This window comes from Chelonoidis abingdonii, chromosome 4, assembly GCF_003597395.2.
Source record: "Chelonoidis abingdonii isolate Lonesome George chromosome 4, CheloAbing_2.0, whole genome shotgun sequence".
NCBI classification, from domain to species: Eukaryota; Metazoa; Chordata; order Testudines; family Testudinidae; genus Chelonoidis; species Chelonoidis abingdonii.
This window is the reverse complement of record NC_133772.1, coordinates 89,559,157-89,579,276: the sequence shown is the minus strand read 5'-3', so window position 1 is coordinate 89,579,276 and position 20,120 is coordinate 89,559,157. Positions and strand designations below refer to the sequence as shown.

General features: G+C 42.1%; 1 protein-coding gene across 1 annotated transcript in view; it reads right to left on the bottom strand.

Moving 5' to 3' along the window:
• SPTBN5 (spectrin beta, non-erythrocytic 5) overlaps positions 1-20,120 on the bottom strand; it is a 133,569-nt gene that overhangs the window by 48,214 nt on the left and 65,235 nt on the right. Inside the window, exons 29-34 of the mRNA XM_032793850.2 lie at positions 17,310-17,414; positions 16,158-16,343; positions 4,852-5,007; positions 4,011-4,202; positions 2,587-2,682; positions 41-159 (exon numbers count right to left, since the gene is read on the bottom strand). Of these exons, the coding sequence (XP_032649741.2) occupies positions 41-159; positions 2,587-2,682; positions 4,011-4,202; positions 4,852-5,007; positions 16,158-16,343; positions 17,310-17,414 (854 nt within the window). The remainder of the gene's footprint in view (positions 1-40; positions 160-2,586; positions 2,683-4,010; positions 4,203-4,851; positions 5,008-16,157; positions 16,344-17,309; positions 17,415-20,120) is intronic.

Below are 20,120 nucleotides of genomic sequence, written 5' to 3'. Positions count from 1 at the left end.
CTGAACTCTTCATCATCCAGAACCTGGAATGTATACTCACTTCTCATTGAGCTGCTTCCGGCGCTGATATATTGTCTTCACTTCTTCCTTGTTCTGTCTCTCCAGTTTCATGGCCAGGGCATTGATGGTTTTGATGTGAGCATCATCCACCGTCATCTCCTATAAGGCCAGAACAAGAAAATATTAGTTGTGTGCCCCAAATGCCCATCATTGTGCCAGCTGCACAGAAGATCTCAGATCCAAACACTCTTCCCTGATACTGTACTCTTGTATCAGTCTCAGATAAAGATGGAGTGGGGACAAGGAGGGACACCACTATGAAACCAATAATGGTCAAAGTTCTATACAAGGACCTTAAGGGCTTCTTATCTAGTCAGAGGGGAGACAGCTGTCAAACAAATCACCACATACTCTTTTAAAAACACAATTCTACCTTACATTGTACAAATATTTTATTCTGCTTGCTTCCCACATAATATACTATGGAAAGGATAATATTTGCACATAACTCATTATCTGAGCTATGCCACATTAAGGATGTTCTTCTGAAGCATGACCTGCAGCCAGTTCTGAACAGAACAGGGCACTGAATGCAAAATACAGGCATTCCAACACTCAAAAATATTGAATGTTGCAGTAAGTCCAGTAAATCACGTACTCAGCAGGGAGACATTAATCATGGGTCTAGCAGAGGCACAGTGGCAGGATGCCAGCACTCGGATAATAGAAGTATTGATTCCATCTGCATTTTATGTATGCTACGTACATACCACTGTGCATATTTCTAAGTGTACTCTGCTGTGATATACAGCCGGAAAGTGAACACACTGAAAGCATTCTATATTGAATATAATCCATCTGGTCCAGCAGAAACTATTCTAACGAATCAAAACCCCACAGTCTCCTGGAGGTTGGGAATTGACCTGACTGCCAGAAACCCTAAATAAACATATACACCCCATCTCCATGCTGCTAGTTCTCAATCCAGCCACAGGGCTGTGAACCAGAAGGAGTGGAAGGTGTATAGGCAGCCCAGGCTGGGGATCATTGCTCCTTGGATGGTTACTCAGCACCCTAATCCCAGGTTTGCCTGGCAGGTAACCCTGTGATACTAGTGTAGAATCACTGGCTGGAAGAGTACAAGCAGTTACCCCTGGTATAGCCTCTCTCTGCCTGTGCCACTGTGTTAGTGTTATGACTGAGCACTGGTTATGAGGGTGATCACCACAGCATCTACAATGCCAGCCTCTTGGAGATGTCTATGGAACAGCATAGGAGAACTGCCTATGATGGGAATTCTCTGCTACCTAACACAGAAACTAGGCACATGGCCCACTTAAGATCTATCTCATTTATAGATCAATAAGGTGAGATTTTCCTTATCCGGACTCCCAGAGTGACTTCAGGATTATATCGTTCCTCCCTTCCCACCTCCACAACTCCTAACTCCTCTTCTTATTGGCTGCCTCTACCTGTATCCGCCTCTTTATACTGTCCCTTAGCCACTAGCTCTGCAGGTGAGGGCTGAAGGGTCAATGAAGGTTTCTTTTGAACTCCGCTGGCCTCACATTGATATCTGAAGTGTGACAGTTTTGGCTCTCTGCCTAGATGCAACATTACTGCATTCTCATAGGGACTCTGGAAGTGAGAGGCACTGGAAAGGAAAGCCCATATTCTCTCCAAGCCCCAGGCATATCCAGAATTTCTCTTCAGCCATCTCAGGGCTCTCATTCTGTGCATAGTATGAGCATCTCCTTCTGCCATTGGGGGGCAGAAAGGGAAGATGTGAGATGCTCTGACAGAGCTTGGCAGCAATATGGAGAAGGACATAGAGACTGTGGGCAGATAATGCTAAAGAAAACTCCCGCAGACAGACCTAATATTTCTCCCTCCAGATCTTAATTAGGTTTCCCAGGTTGGCACATCAGCAATGCAATGCAGGTATTCTTTCTTGAATGTACACAGACTTATTTGCCTTTGCCCAAATTAGTGCACCAGTTAGGGTGAGAAAGCCGGCTGCATGTTTCTCACCATGGACGATAGTTCAGAGATCTCAGCAGAGAAAGCTGAACCAGGCAGCTAGTGCACTGTTGCTCCACAGCAGAACCTCTCTTTGGAGGTTCGGTTCATGAAGGTCTGGAATGTGTTACAGGTTCCAAACCAACCCAAGCTGAACCTCACCCTAAACCACCAAGTTTGCCTGATCTGAGGTGGAACACACAGAGTTTTGCATAGTTTCTATCCAGAAGTGTAACCAATTTGAAACTCACTCTAAATCTAGCCCAGGACCACTCAAAAGAGTTTCAGGTGTGCAATGCAATCTGAAGTTTTAGATTTCACTGTGATCATTTGTACAGTTCTGTTAAGATGTCATCAGGCATTTGACGTAGTGATGCAAGAAGAGAGGATAATAGCTATTCTAACAGCTTTTGAACTGGCAAATCCCTCTACACTTCTTTCTGCTCTTCCTTCCCCAAAGGAAAATGAAATAGCTTCAGTGGCTGTGATGTGCTTCTGTGCTGGAAAGCTGGCTTTTGGTTTAAGCCATAGCAGGCATAGGGGACTAGGCATGGAAATTTCTCTTACCCCTGATGCTGCTCCTCGAAACTCATTCAGCTTTTTCATGAGCTGCAGGCAGTGTTCGTAGTCATTCCCAATATCACCGATATTAATCATCACTTCCTGGGGAAAGGAAAAGCAGTTAGGTGGATATTCAACTAACCACGGGACTTGCTTCAGGCCTGGAATGCAAGCAGCCAGCATTTCCTATGGGTTATCCTTTTCCTGATAAACCAAAAGTGATTTCAGTCATCCCACAACCATACGCTCCAGGAACAATATCCTTTGTGATGGACATTTTGTACATCAAGGCCCAATAATGTTTTAAGTGGAAGTTTTCTGTATCCCTGAATATCATATCCCACTTTTTGCTGCTCGCCTATGCGCCTTGATTACTGAATGCTCTGACACAGTGCACAATATGCTGTTACTTGCAGAAACTGATACAAGGAATAGAGATTGGATTCCCCAGATCTAAAGGATGTGTTTTGTTACTGAGATCAAGTAGTGGAACCCTCACTTTGAAACCCAAACACAATTCTCTATTTATTTTTTCTCCCCCTAAAGTGGATTTTAGGATTTATAAAAGCAAAGTACTTCTATAAGTAAGTAAGGGCTAGAGCATGGTGCAGCGGGAATAGTGTTTTGCAAGTTTCTCTCATATCACTCTCTAAGTGCATTTTAAATCATGACCTGCAAACCCTTGAACCTTTCCTGTAGTCCTGGTCCCCAGCTCTGAAAGTGCATTTCATTCCATTTCTAGAAACCCCCTTTCTACTGGCCCTTTTACTGAGCAGAGACTGACGATTATAAATTTTGTATAGTTTTGTGATGTAGACAGATGTTTAGAGAACACGGTGAGGTCACTTCCTAATTCATTTACACTTATCACATACTTGTGTGTTAATTCATTGCACCACTTAGTACGAACTCCCCATCCTTAACAGCATGTGCCCTATTAGTGAAATATGACTACTGACCTCAGAATCAAGGCCCTACATATGTCTCATTGGACAAGGTGACTGTTTTTTTTCATTCCTATAAGAAAAATGTCTCAGATTTAATACAAAATTTAGTGACTCTAAGATTTCAGGTGCTTAGGGTAGGCTCTATTCTTTTTTCATATCTCTGTTTCAGAAGAGATGTAAATCAGAGTCCCAAACCCTTTGGTCACTATAGACCCCACGGCACTTTTTGAATGAATAGGGATGTTAATACTGGTGTCCTAGCCAAATTCCAACTCTGGCATGGAAATATATCAGAACGTTTTAACAGTTGCTGTAACATTCCCTATATAGAATCTGTAAGCACTTTAAGATCCCCCATGACAAAAGACACAATGTAAATGTCCTGAAAGGTGATAATATCATCAAATGTTCATTACTAACAAGCACTTCTCTGTATAGCACCATGGGCTTGCTTGCCCCAGTTAAAGAATAGAGTCCATGTACCTTCTCCCTAATCCAGGCCTCCACTTGGTCCACTTTCTGCAGAAACTCCAGGAAGTCCCGAATGTCCTCCAGCATCTTTCCATGAGCAGCAACAGACCACTTCAGCTTCTCCCAGTGCTCCTGGAGCATACGGGTCTTACGACAGATCTCCCCTGATTTTGGGTGGCTCTGTGAAACCAGGGCTTCCCCTTTCTTCATGTTAGAAAGAGGGAATTAGAAAGGAAATTTAACACTAACAAAAGGGTTACATGGTCTTTGCAGGAGGACCTCCTTCTCCCCACCCACCGCAAAACTCCACTGCAAGAGACCTCAGACTGTGAATACTCAGCCATTATTTTCAATAACTGATAGGAAAGTCTGCATTATTCTGATGCAGTCAAGAACATTAGGCTTGAACATTCCATGGGCAAGGTGAAATTCAGAGGTTGGGAGCACAAAGGAGAAACATCTTCCAGATGGCGATTCACTCACTCTCAGGAAGATGATTCAGACATGGTATGACATCATCTTTCCTAGATCAGGAAGATTCAATACTAGCAGGGGAAGTCAGTGACTCCTTCCCATATAAGGAATACAGAAACAGAGAAGTCCCCTGGAAACCATACACGGACAATTAATGGGACTTCCCTACCTTGAATTAATGACATTCCAGTCACCTCTATGAAATACCACCAGGATTCTAGTCACACAGAAAGGGATGGTCTCTGGTTCAGATGGAAGGAGATGGAGAACTGACACAATGCTGGGGAATGTTTAATACTCATGTTGAGCTCCTTCCCCCTCTCTTTCTGCAGAATGAACCTGCAATAATCTTAGGATAGCAGCAGAGTGTGGGAGTTACCTTGTTAACAGCTGTGATGATCTCCTCATTAGCCAGAATCTCAGCCTCAAAGACCTGATGTTTCTGCAGCAGGTTCATTTTGTCCTGCAGGTTGCTGTGGTCTCGGATGGAAGGGTCCTCCAGCTTTTGCATGCGCTCATTGATCCAATCTTCTGCCTGCAACCAAGGGGACCAGCAGAATTAACATGATACCCAGAAGCCGTCTCTCGTCTTCCAGTCTCAGAGCCTCCTCTCAAGGCACAATGTTGTCCTGTGAAATGGCATGTTCCTCGAGGAGGCAGATTTCCAATAACTGGTAATAACAAAAGTGACTTTCTGATTTCTGAACTGTCCAGCTGAAAGGGAGTGAAAATAATTCTATCAAATGATAAGGGGAAAATATGGACAAGTGCTTGGATACTATTGTTATTGTATCTCAGGTTATAAGTGAGATTAGATGCAAAACTATGGTGACTCTTGCTCATTCACACAGACCTAACATTTTGGTCATGTTTGGGGCCAGAGCGGAATTTTATCCCAAGATTACTGCCAAGGATTTTTTTCCCTCTCCTGGATCACTGGGCAATGATCTTTCAACAAAATTGAGAGAGCATGACACACAGAACCTATTTCCTGGTATTATGGGGTGTGCACTTGTTCTTTTCCATCTGCTCCTCTGCCTCCATCAAAGAGATGATCTCCTAGAAATCCTTGCTTCCCTTTATGAGCCTCTGAATTAATTCATTTTAGTTGTATACGGTGGGGGACATTTTCAGCATGGTAAATGGAGATTTAGCTTGATTACTTCATGTAACACAATGGCAGGATTCTCCATTTGTCCATTCTGTTAGCAAGTTTTGGAACATGTGGGAACCTGCAGGATAATTACTGTTAGCTCACGGGGGCCCTTGCGGCTAATTAGAGTCCACCCTGAATATAAGGGAGGTAGGAAGAGCACTCTGGAAAAGGAAGTTACATGTGGGATGGGTAGTCCCTCAAGGAAGTAAAACCAGGAGCAGATAGCTCTAGGAAGAAGGCAACCTGGGAGCTGATAAGCCGTCTGCTCAGGCTGAGGCTTGGGATTCATGTAGTATTATTTTGGAATAATCTTTGTTGTCAATACTCCAGACGGGAGGAGGATGGTCACATATCTTGGTCCATCCTTTGTTTGGAGCTAGATGGGGACTCTGCTAGCTTCCATCTCGTTAATGACAGCTAGCTGTTCTGGTGATTAGAGCATGGGGCTGAGAGTTAGGAATAGAACCCAGGAGGCCTCCTATCTCTGCCACTGACTTGCTTTGCTACTTTGGTGCAGTTACTTAACAGCTCTGTGCCTCAGTTTCCTCCTCCGTAAAATGGGGATATTTACCTAATCCAAACAGGTATTGTAAGTCTTAATGAATTAATATGAAGCAGTTAGAAATCTTCAAGTTAAAGGCACTATAGAAGTGTCAAGTATTATCATTTTAGTTGCCCTTCTCTGAACCTTTTCTAATGCCAGTATATCTTTTTTGAGATTTTACATTTTCTTTTACATATAATGCCACTCCCCCATATGACCAGTTCTGTCCTTCCGATATATCATGTACCCCGGAATGATTGTGTCCTATTGATTGTCCCCACTCCACCAGGTTTCTGTGGTGCCTATTATATCAATATCCTCCTGTCATAAACAGATGGTTAAGGGTTAATGTCTCTTTTACCTGTAAAGGGTTAAGAAGCTCAGTGAACCTGGCTGACACCTGACCAGAGGACCAATGGGAGGACAAGATACTTTCAGATCTTGGTGGAGGGAAGTCTTTGTTTGTGCTGTTTGTTTTGTTCGTTGTTCGCTCTTGAGGCTAAGAGGGACCAGACGTAAACCCAGGTGTTTCCAATCTTTCTGAATCAGTCTTTCATGTTTCAAAATTGTGAGTATAGCCAGGCAAGGTGGATTAGTCTTATGTTTGTTTTCTTAACTTATAAATGTGTCTTTTGCTGGAAGGATTTTTACCTCTGTTTGCTGTAACTTTGAATCTCAGTCTAGGGTGGGGAGGGAGTCCCTCTAGGCTATATGAATCTGAGTACCCTGTAAGCATTTTCCATCCTGATTTTACAGAGATAATTTTTACCTTTTCTTTCTTTAATTAAAAGCTTTCTTTTTAAGAACCTGATTGATTTTTCCTTTGTTTTAGAATCCAAGGGTTTGAGTCTAAACTCACCAGGGATTGGGGGCGGGGGGGAAGGAAGGGAATGGTCAATTCCTCTTTGTTTTTAGATCCAAGGAGTTTGGATCTGTGTAGCTTCCCAAGGCAACCAGGGAGGGAAAGTCTGGGGGGGGGGGAAGGAAAAGGGGGAATGGTTTATTTCTCCTTGTTTTAAGACCCTAAGGGTTTGGGTCTTGGGTTCCCCAGGGAAGGTTTTGGGGGAACAGGAAATGTGCCAAACGCTATTTTTTGGCTATTTTATTGGTGGCAGCATACCAAATTTAAGCTAGTAATTAAGCTTAAAAGTGATCATGCAGGTCCCCACTTTTTGGACGCTAAAGTTTAAAGTGGGGAAAAAACCTTGACACCTCCTTTAACACAAGGCACTCTAGTTCATCCATCTTATTATTTAGATTTCTAGTATTTGTGTACAAGCACTTTAAAAACTTCTCCCTGTTTGTCTGCCCTTTTCTGATGTGTCAGATTCTTTTTTATGTGAATGTTTCCCGTCTGATCTGGCTCATACTTTATCCTCTTCCATCCTCTCCTCCTGACTAAAACCTGGAGAATCTCTATCAATAGACTGTCCTCTAAGAGAAGTAGCTGTCCAATCCAGGTGCTCCCCTGCAGCAATTGGCTTTCCCCTATCTCTTAGCTTAAAAACTGCTCTGCAACCTTTTTAATGTTTAGTGCCAGCAGTCTGGATCCACTTTGGTTTAGGTGGAGCCAATCTCTCCTGTATAGGGTCCTCCTATCCCAAAAGTTTCCCCAGTTCCTAATAAATCTAAACCCTTCCTCTCTACACCATCAGCTCATCCACTCATTAAGACTCTGAAGCTCTGCCTGCCTACCTGGCCCTGCATGTGGAACTGGAAACAGTTCTGAGAATGCTACCATAGAGGTCCTGGATTTCGGTCTCTTCCCTAGCAGCCTTAATTTGGCCTCCAGGACTTCTCTCCTACTCTTCCCTATGTCATTGGTACCTACATATATCATGACCACCGGCTTCTCCCCAGCACTACACATAAGTCTATCTAGATGTCTCGAGAGATCCGCAACCTTCACACCAGGCAGGCAAATCACCATACGGTTCTCCTGGTCATCACATACCCAGCAATCTAAATTTCTAATGATTGAATCTCCCATTACTAACACCTGCCTTTTCCTGGCAGTTGGAGTTCCCTCCTCCTAACAAGATCAGCAGCTCTTTCTGAAGAACTAACTATGGTCATGTCTCTCTTAAAATCTGTCTCTTTCAGGGATTTAAATGCAGTCTGTTAGAATAAAACAGGTAATAGGATCTACTTCAGTTTTTCACAAGTAAAAAAAAAAAGTATGCCAAGTTTCAGTTCTTAGCACTGAAAGAAATGTCTTCTTTCCATCAGGCCTTTAAGAACCGGAAACCTGGCACATATCATGACCGATCCTGTACTCCTCAAGCCACTGACATACAGTGAAAATTTTGGCTGCACAAGGAAAGCAAATTGAAATAATTTTTGTGTGTCTCAAAACACATTGTCAATTGCTTTTAGGGGACTGCACTGACTGTATATAAGACTCAGAAGCTGGGTGATTTTTCCTTGTTAATTACCAGTTTGAATCCTCCTTTCACCACTAAAATTCTGTACACAGAAACAGCCCTCATCTGGTTTTTCCTTCCACAACTGGGTTTTTCCTCCCATAAGCACATGTAGGGATTCAAAAAATAAACTTGGTATCAAGGTTGTCCAGGGCAGCAAACTGTCATCTGTGACTTTCATTACTAATGCACTCCCTGCTCACAAGCTAAGGCCTTCACTCATTATGCAGCCACACATTAACACTCAAAGGACACTTAGCTGTCTCTCTCCTTTTTAAAAGGAGAGTCTTATCTGAACAGTAAGACTGGGCAGCCAATAGATCTTTTCTGGTAACTCAACATGGGGGGTCTCTTTCACACTTTCTAATATTAAACCTAGGGCACAATGACACTATCTTTAACAGGGTCATTGTCACACTCTAGTGGCAGACCAGATACAATTTTGTTTAAATCCCATTTAACAATCATTTCTGTAGCTTTCCTTCTATCATTCTATCAAGTGACTTAGACAGTACCCAGGCTTCAGTAGAAAGGAGCAGGCAGCAGGATCTAGATAACGAGGAGGACGTTCAGGGTACATAGCAAAGCTGATCTATTTTCCCAGGATCTGTCCAGGAAGTGGGTTGGGATCGGGATGATGAGTGAAATCCTGTCTCCACTGAGGCGAGTGGTAAAACTCCCATTGGGACCTGAGTTTCACCCAGTGTAGGCAGAAGGGAACGACCTGATTTCTGGTGGGCACTGGTTGTTTTTTTTAATTCTATACAGCCTCTATTTAGAAACATTTATTTTTTAATGTATTTGTGCTCAGAACTCAGGGTGAGCACACTTGGAAACTGAAATACTTTAAGGACAATGCATTTATATAGTGCTGCATGAGTTCCAGGCACTGTATAAACATTAACGAATTAATCCTCCCAACGCCTCTATGAGGTAGGTGGATAAGTATGTTATTCCCTTTACAGATGGACAAACAGAGAGACAAGTGAAGTGACTTTGCCAAGGCCACATGATGAATGAATTGGCAGGGCCAGGATCAAAACTCAGGACCTCCTGACTTTCAACCTTGTGATCATTCCCTCAGACTAAAGTAAATAAATTCCTAATCAGCAGCTTCTCTTTTTTCCCAGATCATTAAGGACCTGATGCACAGTTTGTGACAGTACGGAAGCATACTGGAGATCTCACTACTCCGGATGCTCGAATAGCTACGGTAGCATAAAAATATCCCCTACCAGCTTCAGCAGAAGACTGTGCCTCATTCTGTGATCCATGTGTGTGTTTTCCAGACTTCTGGATTGCAATTCCTGTCTAGAAATGAAGCCATGAACCCTGAAAATGCTCAGGCTGCTGCATTTTGCACCAGCTGATCTTAAACAGATCATATGACTCCAATACTCTGCCTTCTGTACCATCTTCCCAATAAATACAGAATCCAGTTCTCTCTCCTGATATTCAAAGCTCTCCATGTGATTAGCCCAAGTTATCTGAGAGTTTGCTTCTCCCCCATGGCTATAACTGCTACCTTCCACTGGAACAATGAACCAGTGGGGATAGGTTGTGACTGCAGGAGACAGAATTTTCATAGGAACTGGACCTAGACTATGGAATTTACTCACACAAGAAATAAGAATATTTGCTGTTGGCAAACAATGAATAAGCACTGTGTTGGCACACAGGGCCAGATCCTGCTCTAAGGTATACAAGTGTGTTAGTCAGGGAAGGAGGGAGAGCGTCTTTCCCCAGCACAAGAGAGGAGAAGGATTATAATTTAATACTCAGAGGGCACTATGGGGCAGACATATTCCTAAACCAGCTGGTGAACTGCATCCATAACTAGCATTGCCAGTTGCCCATCCAGGCCATCTGCCTCATTAACCTGGGATACCCTATACCTTTTGAAAATAGCAGCAGTGTTCAATTTGCCATTCACTCCCTCAGCCCAACCCATGGACTCCTGCTCTGCCAGGAGTATTTGTGGGTCAGAGGATGCATCAAGCCAGCGTTCCAGCTACCATACCCACTACTGACCAGGTTAGAATTTGGGCTGTTACTTACTGACAAATGGAAGGATAGCATTTGGCTGTTTAATAGGTCTTGCTAGAATACATTTTAAAAAGAGGATGGGCTTTGAAAAAGTGTCTTCCGATCCTGAATTCAAACACTGCCAAGGAAGAGGGACCTGCTGAGATACTGAACTGCTTAATCTATTAGTGTTAGGGGAGAGGGACACCCACACAGGCTGTTTGTACAAATGGAATCTTAAAAGCTGATTTAAAAAACCTCTGTCTGTAATATAAAGAATCAAGTGCAGGTTGTGGGCAGCAGCTATCCAGCTGGCATTTGCTTTTGGTAACAGTCTGAGCTTGAAATATGTCAGCTTAGCGCAGGACAGCGTTTGGGGTGACTGAACCTCTCTGCTTTTTCTTTCTGCTGCAGGGAAGTGTTTCAAGGGAGGCCACAACAGGTGCATCTGCAAACCCAGTAACAGTGTGTGCAAATGCCCCCATCAGCTCCTGTGTATGATGTTTGTGCCAGCATGACGGATGCTGGCACATTTTTCAGGCATGCACATTGGACTGCCCTTTGGAAATGTGACCTGGAATGTCTTCCCAACAGTAATGTCAGCAGCAACGACAACTCTATTACAAGGCTAAGTCCCGAACAGGAGAAACAAATAGAATCAGAATCACTTTACAGAGATGGGCCTAAAGCAGCTGAAGATCTGCTCTAACTTATGACACTGGCTTAAAGTTCCTAACTGCCCTTACACCAGTGGAGGACAGGCTTAGCTCTGTTTGGCTTCACCATGCTCTCTCCCTCCCCACATCAGTCCCACCTAGGATTGCCCGTTCTCTCCCTCTATGCCAGAGAGAAGGGAGCGAGGGGCATAGAAGGCAATTATTTCACCTTTGCCATTTTTACCCTAGTGAAGAGTTCTCCTATGTGCAAAATGGCTGTGAATGGACAAGAGAATCAACCCTAGAAACCATGTCATAATCGTTGTGCAATAACAACCACCTTTATTAAAATAATTTCCTCTTCAGATGTTTAGAAACACAGGTGTTGCTATACGTGGCTAGACCTTTGATCCAGCTAGTCTCTTGCAGTGGCCAGTGCTTGATGTTTCAGAGGGATGTGATTCCCCATCCTGCCATCAATCATTCTTACTGTACTGAGAGTAGGAATTTTGAATCAGGAACCAAAGTTACCCATAGTGTTGTTTGTACAGGGAATCACTGTATGTAGTGAGCCTTATCAGCAGAAGCACATTGCACTTGGAGCCAGGCAGGCAGGCAAGCCAGCGGCACCTATAAAGTGTTTACTGTCTTTTCTTATGTTATAACAGCAAGTTGGCAGCAGCTATTACATGGTATCAGAAAACATTGCAAGTAAGAAAAGAGTAGAAGAAAACTGAAAAGAAATGGACCAACTAAAGCCTCCAGGAAAGCATTTGAAGAAAATAGAGAAAATGGAAGGAAGGATAAAAGCTGGACAACACTGCAAGTGGCATGGACAAAAACAATGAATGGCTGCAAACAGCATTATTTCTTTCTTTGGTAGGTGAAGAAAACAGAGGAGTATTTAATACTTTTCAATTTGATGATGTAGCAGATAAAGAAACAAAAAACAGATCATACAGAATATGTTTAAGGCATACTGTGCACTGTAAAGAAATACGTGTGGGAGTCAAAAATTTTTCACCAGAAGTCAGACAGATGGGAGAGTATAGATCAATATGTAACTGATTTAAAACTGGTAATACAATTGTGGAGAACTGTGTGAGTAACTCATTAAAGACTGTATCATGTGTGATGTTGCATCAGACTCAGTTCAAGCTAGGTTGTTGTGGGATAGTAATTTAATCCTTGAATGTGGTGTGGACATATGACATACAGATGAAATGACTGCAAAACAACTGAAAGGCCTGGATGAACTGGAAAAAACACATGCACATATTGCAGCACACGTCCACCTTTACTAAGCACCCAGACACAGCCATCAACTAGAGGGGTGTCCTGCAACTAATAAAGGCTGTGATTGAGAGAAGGGAAAAGAGCAATCAGAGAGGCAACTAAAGGTTGTTATAAATGCAGCCAAAGTCATGCCATTAGGTAGCCTCCCACACATGAGCAAGAATGCTGAAGATTTGGCAAATACAATCATTTTGCTAAGAAGTGCAACTCTGGAAGACAAAAGTACCAGGGCAAAGAGATGTTTAACCTCACAGAAGTAGGTGAGCACTTGTGAGATATGTTCCTCAGCATGCTAAATACTGAGCCTCCCATGGATGAGTGGAATGTGGATTTGCTTATTATTGAGAACAAAACTAAGAGTTTTAAAATCAATACTGGGGCACAGGCCAAAGTGATGTCTGTAAAGTGATACATTTTAATGGCCGAACTCCTTCTCAACTCAAGTATTCAGCTGATAATGTACTCAGGAGGAAAACTGCAAGTATGCGGTGAATGCAACTTGGACTGTGAATATTGGCATAAGAAAACACTGATGGAATTTCAAGCGGTAGAATTTGACTCCAAAGCTATATTGGGCTTACAGGCAGTGACAAATTTAAACTTAGGGCAGAGAGTCAATATGATATAGAAGAACCAGAAGGTGAATGGAATACATTTAAAGAATACAAAGATTTATTTGAAGGTGAAGGGTGCTTGCCAGGTAAGCACACCATAAAGATGAACTCGCAAATACTACCTGCAGTTCATGCATTTTGCAAACTTCCAGTGGCATTAAGGGACAAAATAGAAAAAGAATTGCTCTGCATGGAACCGTTGCAAGTAATAAGAAAAGTGCAAGAACCTACAAAATGTCAGTTCCATACTAACTATAGACAAAACAGGTTGAGAAAAAATAAAAGTATGCTTGGATGCAAGAGATATGAATAAAGCAATACAAAGGGAACGTTTTCAATTACCTAAAGTAGAACTCACTAGTAAGTTAGCAAAAACTACAGTTTTCACTGTCTTAGATGCCAGTAGTGGATTTTGGCAAATACAGCTGGTTGACAAAATTCTAGACTGTTCACTCAACACAACATTTGGCAGGTACATGTTCACCAGAATTCCTTTTAGCATCTGTTCAACTCCTGAAGTATTCCAAAGAATGCTCCAATAGACATTTGAAGGTCTGGAAGGTGTTGAATGTTATATAGATGACAAATTGGTCTGGGGAAATACCAGACAAGAACATGACGAAAGGCTCAAGAGAGTTCTAGACAGGTATCGTGAAAGGCACTTGTGACTGACTGAACAAGAGCAAACACAAATGGGCTCTGACAGAGATAAAATATTTGGGAGCATTTCTTGACCACAGAAGGTTATTTATCTTGGGAAATTTATCCTGCACATGTCAACAGTAGCAATTCCTTTAAGACAACTGTTGGGAAAAGATGTCAAGTTCACTCATATGCCAATATATGAGGTGGCATAGGAGCATTTGAAAGAACTGTTTACAAGGGCACCCGTACTGAAGCACTTTCATGTCAAAGAGCAGTTGCTGTGCCAGAGGATGCGAGTTCTACTGGATTAAGGGCTATTGCTGCAAAAGATAGCTCCTGTTGTTTATTGCTTCTAAAGCTCTGACAATTACCTAACTGAATTATGCCCAAATAGAAAAAGAAATGCTGGCAATAGTATCTGGCTCAACTTGATTTTGTCAGCTCATCTATGGGAAAGTAGCAGCCATGGAAACAGACCACACAGCTCCTATGGTCATTTTCAGAGAACCTTTGCACAGTACTCCACCAAAGATTCAAAGACAGTTGCTAACACTCCAGAAATATCAACTGAAAGTTGGATACAGACCAGGGAAAGTGTTAGCAATTGCTGATGCTTTATCCAGAGTGTCCAGACTGCACAGTGAAGGAGTAAGTTCAGAGGAAGCTGATATTGCAATACATCTCACGATGTCTTACTTGCACATTTCAGAACAGAAATTGAAGGAATTTCAGACAGCTACTGAAAATGATGTCCTGCAAACCTTAAAACAAACAATTTCCCAAGGATGGCCAGACAAGAGAATGGACGTACCAGAGGACAATTGTGCTTATTGGTCATAGAGAGAGGAACTAAATATGCAAGATGGACTTGTCTTTAGAAGAGACAGAATCATAGTACTAGAATATCTCAGAAAGGAGATCTCATCTTGTATTCAAAAGAGTCATATGAGAGCAGAGCTATGTAAAAAGAGAGCTTTGGATGCTGTCTATTGGCCAGACACATGTAGTCAAATTGAGGATATGGTATAGTCTTGAAACACGTTAAACCTTCAGAAACAAAGATCAAAAGCAGCTAGTGTTACCACATGAGGTCCCAACAGACCATGACAGAAACTTGGCATGAACCTGTTTAAATGTCACGGTACAGATTATCTTATTCTGATTGATTATCATTCAAAATACTTGGAAGTCTGCTTGTTTCAGGACACCACAAGAGTGTCTGTCATCAGACACTGCAAGTCTATAATTACAAGGTATGACATACTTTGATGAGCTCACTAGTGACAATGGACCACAATTTGGCTCTAGAGACTTTAAAACTTTTACAAAGCAATGGGACTTTATTCACAAAACATCACGTCTGTTATTCCTACAATTGAATGGAATGGCTGAGAGAGCAGTTCAAACTGTGAATCAGATTCTTAAAAAAATCTAGTTTGGGTAACACACTTCCTATCTTATTGGATAGGTGTTATTGGAATACTCCTATAGGAGATTGAAGATCACCTGCTTGACTCCGGATGAGAAGATGTTTAAAGACCAGATTGCCAACTTCATCAAAGTTGTTGCAAACCAACCTGATCCAAGGAGATATACAAACTAGCCTAAAACTGAGACAAGCAAAGCAGAAATATTTCTTTGACAAATGTGCAAAGCTGTTATCACAAGAAAATGGAGTCACTGTTTGTATTCGTCAAAAAGAAGTATGGAAACATGCAAAGGTGGTTGACCAACACGATGCTCCCAGATCTTGTCTTATTGAGACAGAAGAAAGGGATGTCTATAGAAGATACAGAAAGAATTTGATGAACCCTAAAAGAACTGTGCAGGAGGGGAATGTCTACTGAATCTACTGAGACTCAAGTGGTCAATTTGAATACAGAAAAGAAGTGGGACACTGATAATCCTCATATTACCTCAAGGCAGAATGATAAGAAAATCTATTAGATACACTGGATACAGAGACTAATTGTTCTAGACTCTTAAGGATTCAGATTAGAGTTATGGATGCTAAATTAAATAGACATGTTAAGTAAAAAGTTGAAATGTAGTTAAATTGTATGCATTTTTACAAAGGGTGGAAATGTAATGACAGTAGGAATTTTATGGATAATTTTGGTTCCTACTCTAGTATTGTATGGAAGGAATCGTTATGCAGTGAGCCTTATCGGCAGATGCACATTGCTTGCATTTGGAGCCCTGCCAACAACTCAGCAACCTATCTGGACTGTTCTCAGCAACGAGTTAAGTGTTTACGGTTACATAAAAAGTCTTGATATCTTTCCTTGTGTTATAATGGCAAGTTGGCAATAGCTATTACACCTACCTCTGCAAGGTTCTGGTAGAAGAGCATGAGGAGGAGTGTGGTCTGCAGTTTCTCCCGTCTACTCTGAGACAGATCTTTGATCTGACTCCTCCTCTCAAGTGCAGAGTTCAGTTTGTGCTGGATCCTTATCCCTTCCAGCCCACCATCCTTCTGCAGCCTCTTTGCCTGATCCTGAAGAGATGTCACCTGGTAAGGGAACAAAACTGAAATCACCAGCTGTGTCCCTTAACACATGGAAGGATGCCACAGAACAGTTTCCTTTCTCTGTCCCCATTCTTACCATACTAAAAAGATGGTCCCTTCTGAAAGAACCGAGAAAGGCAGGAACAAGCTAAAATAACATTGTAACATATCTGTGGCCACCTTGGATTTCCCATTTGCCACTATGCTGCATATCATGGCCACTTTGACGTACATGGCAGCTACATGGGTTAAAGGAGAATCTCCACTAGTTGACAGCAGCTTTGGAACTATTACACACAGCTGCACAGTTCTGCTGATATCCCAAAGAGGACAGGGGAAAACACACACACACCCCATTTCATTGCTAGTTTTGCAGACACACACACTGTATATATTTACATAATCCTTGCCCCATGGTGTTCTGTGCTAACTAATATATATTCTTGCTCTAAAATTTTGTTTTTGAGGAAGAAATAGGAACATATGCTACTAGCAGCACATATATTATAGAATATTAGGGTTGGAAGAGACCTCAGGAGGTCATCTAGTCCAACCCCCTGCTCAAAGCAGGACTAATCCCCAGACAGATTTTTACCCCAGTTCTCTAAATGGCCCCCTCAAGGAGGGAACTCACAACCCTTAGTTTAGCAGGCCAATGCTCAAACCACTGAGCTATCCCTCCTCCCATAATCCAGAACTCATTCTAGATTTCCTCTGGTAAGTCTCAGCATTCTGATCATTGGGCAGTTTTCTTACAGGTATAAGACACTATAGCCAGGATAAAACCATGGACTGTATTGCTTTCCTTCCACTTCTCAGCCTTCTTATTTCACTAGACTTCATTAAGACTTTCCTGCCTGCCCAGCATTTTGTAGTTGGCTTAAGCATATCAGCCCAACCAACAAGTCTGTGCTTTGCCCATAAGACAAGACTACTCCTCTGTACTTGATACATGATTCTTCATTTCACCTTTTCATCCTGAGAGGTCAGAATCTTCTCAAAAGCCTTGTGTTTCCTGATCAGCTGCTCCACCTCATCTACCGAGTTTCCCAGGTCACTGGTTTTCAAATAAATCTACAAACAAAAGCTGAATTAGTTTCTAGCCAACTTTGCTGTAAGTGAAAATTGGGTGAATCTGACGCATTCTAGCACCTTTGGGAATGAGACATTAACACCAGCAGTGACAGTGTGCTCCAGAAAGGAGCAGACATTAAACAACTAATGGAGGAAGGGGAGACATTGCAGAAAAAAAAGTTATCAGTATAAAATTGTAGAGCTGCACATTTCTGGGAAAAGTGGAGGTGTGTTGAGAGAAAGGTTTGAGGAAGCTTGTATATCACTTGCATAGTTCAAGCTAGTACTATCACTCACTGCTTAAGAGAGTGTTGGAAGAGCTGAGGACGCGGCTGATACATTAGTAGAGCTAAATGAAGAATAGGGAAGTGTGAGTGTGGAGGATGGATGCACAGCACCTGCCTGCAATGTGTTTGGCTCCAGCCAATGTTGTGTGCTTCAGAGAGACCCTGGAATAGCAGGGACAGCTTTGGGAGAACCGAGCTCTGCATTAGTCACTTCAGAAATTGTTTGTATGTTTGCTGAGTATGCCACATGCATCTCCAGAGCACTGAGCTGTATTTCACATCTTAGCCTGGTTTTAGAGAAATCAATTGCATGAATAAGTGTTTCCCATACCTTCTATAACTAATACATTTTTTCCCAAATGCAAAATAAACACAGTCAATTCCCCTTGACGGGGGGAAAAACAAAACTCTTCTGCAACTTGTAACTTGCTGCATTTCCTTGGAATGAATTGCCCTTTAGTTCATTCTCCTTTTTACTGAGTGCAAAATGCAGGACAAAAACTTTAATGGATTATATGGCTATGGCAAGGCTTGGCCAGGGATTAGTGGCAGGCTTGGTGCTCAGTGGGGTAGTCACTGAACAAACATATGGCTGCACAGACAGTTTCTAGTTTTGCAGAGAGGGAAGAGAAGTCTGAGACCAAGGTATAATTTAAAGGAATGAAGAAAAGGGGAAAAATAGAACAGAATCAGAGAAGCAACAGGAAGAGCAATACTCCTGGAAGAAGCCCCACTGGGAATATTGGCAAATTGCTATTGCACAATATATATGTGCATGGGAGAAATATTGTCCAGAAAGAGTTCTCACAATTTGCAAAAGATTCCAATTCAGTCCCATCTCAGTGTGTAATATATACCAGGGCAAAGATATTCTTACACAGCTACACTGGAAAAACAATGGTGAAACCACTTGTCTGGCCAGAAATCTCAAACAATCTTCCTGTCTCACCCAGTAGCTTCTAGAGGAGAGGCTTACCTTACATACTTTACAAACAGTGTCAGCCAGACCTCCTGCTGAGGCTGGAAGCTCTGGATACAGTTGGATCAACTGACTGAAATCAAGTCCTGGACTCACCTTCCAATTCATTTTTTGGAAGTGAACTTGAGATAAATATTTTGTATACACAGACAAGTGTACAGGGAAGTATTTAGCCCAATAAAGATTTATTAGCTGGGCTGCATTAATCTGCTTGTGAGTATGAGAAGACAGGTTAAAAATACCCTCATAACTAAATTTTAGTGGAGGGGGACCTCCACAGACCATGCCCAGGCTCTTAATAAGTCTGTCTCAAAAAATGTTGGGTTGGATAAAGGAGTGGATTATCATCAAAGCCTGTTTCATATTAAAACTAATCACACTTTAAAGCAAACATTTTTGTCCCTGATACTCTGGCTCCTCTTATCTAACCTACAGTTCATGAGTGTGGAATAAAGATGCTAAGACTTTTGTTTGTTTTAATGTTCTTCTTTGGTTGAGCCTTGCAGAGAAAAACTTCATCCATTGCACTTTTGATCTGTCTCCTGTACAGTCAAATAACCACCCTATGCCTTGTACAACTGCCATTCCATAGTTACCACCAGAGTTAGTCACCTTGGAAATCTATTAGTCCTGGACTCTGAGCAATTCTGCATCCCACTACAGTCACCCTTTTCTTCCATCTGAAACTGCATTGCTTGCATACTGTGTCTCCACTGTAGAAGCTGCTTTAAAGGCGTATCACTTCCTTTGCCATGTTTTACGGCAGGGGTAGGCAACCTGTAGCACGTGAGCTGATTTTCAGTGGCACTCACACGGTCCTGGCCACCGGTCTGGGGGACTCTGCATTTTAATTTAATTTTAAATGAAGCTTCTTAAACATTTAAAAAAACTTATTTACTTTACATACGACAATAGTTTAGTTATATATTATAGACTTATAGAAAGAGACCTTCTAAAAACATTTAAATGTATTATTGGTATGTGAAACCTTAAATTACAGTGAATAAATGAAGACTCGGCACACTACTTCTGAAAGGTTGCCGACCCCTGTTTTATGGCTTAGCTACAATTTCAGAAAGGAAAAATCCACCTGAGAAATGGAAACATGTCACATTAGACACAGTCGTCAGAGTCTGTACTGTTTTTCACAGGTGCACCTCCAGGTCTGTTTATATGACTATTTTCCAGAGGTATCTGTTTCAGATTCTGGGGCACATGGAGGGAGGAGTGGGCAGCCATCCACCTCCCCACTACTGAATCTGTGCTGGGCAAAGGAAAGGATGGAAAAGGGGAGAGTTGGTTCATCATCAACTTCTCCCTACTAAAGCCACTGGTGACATTTGACAGAATGAGTGGGGACAGTGAGCTGTTGCTATTGGAGAGTTTTGTGACTTGCTCCTACTTCCATGGTGGTTTCTATGGATGCAGAATATAGAGCAC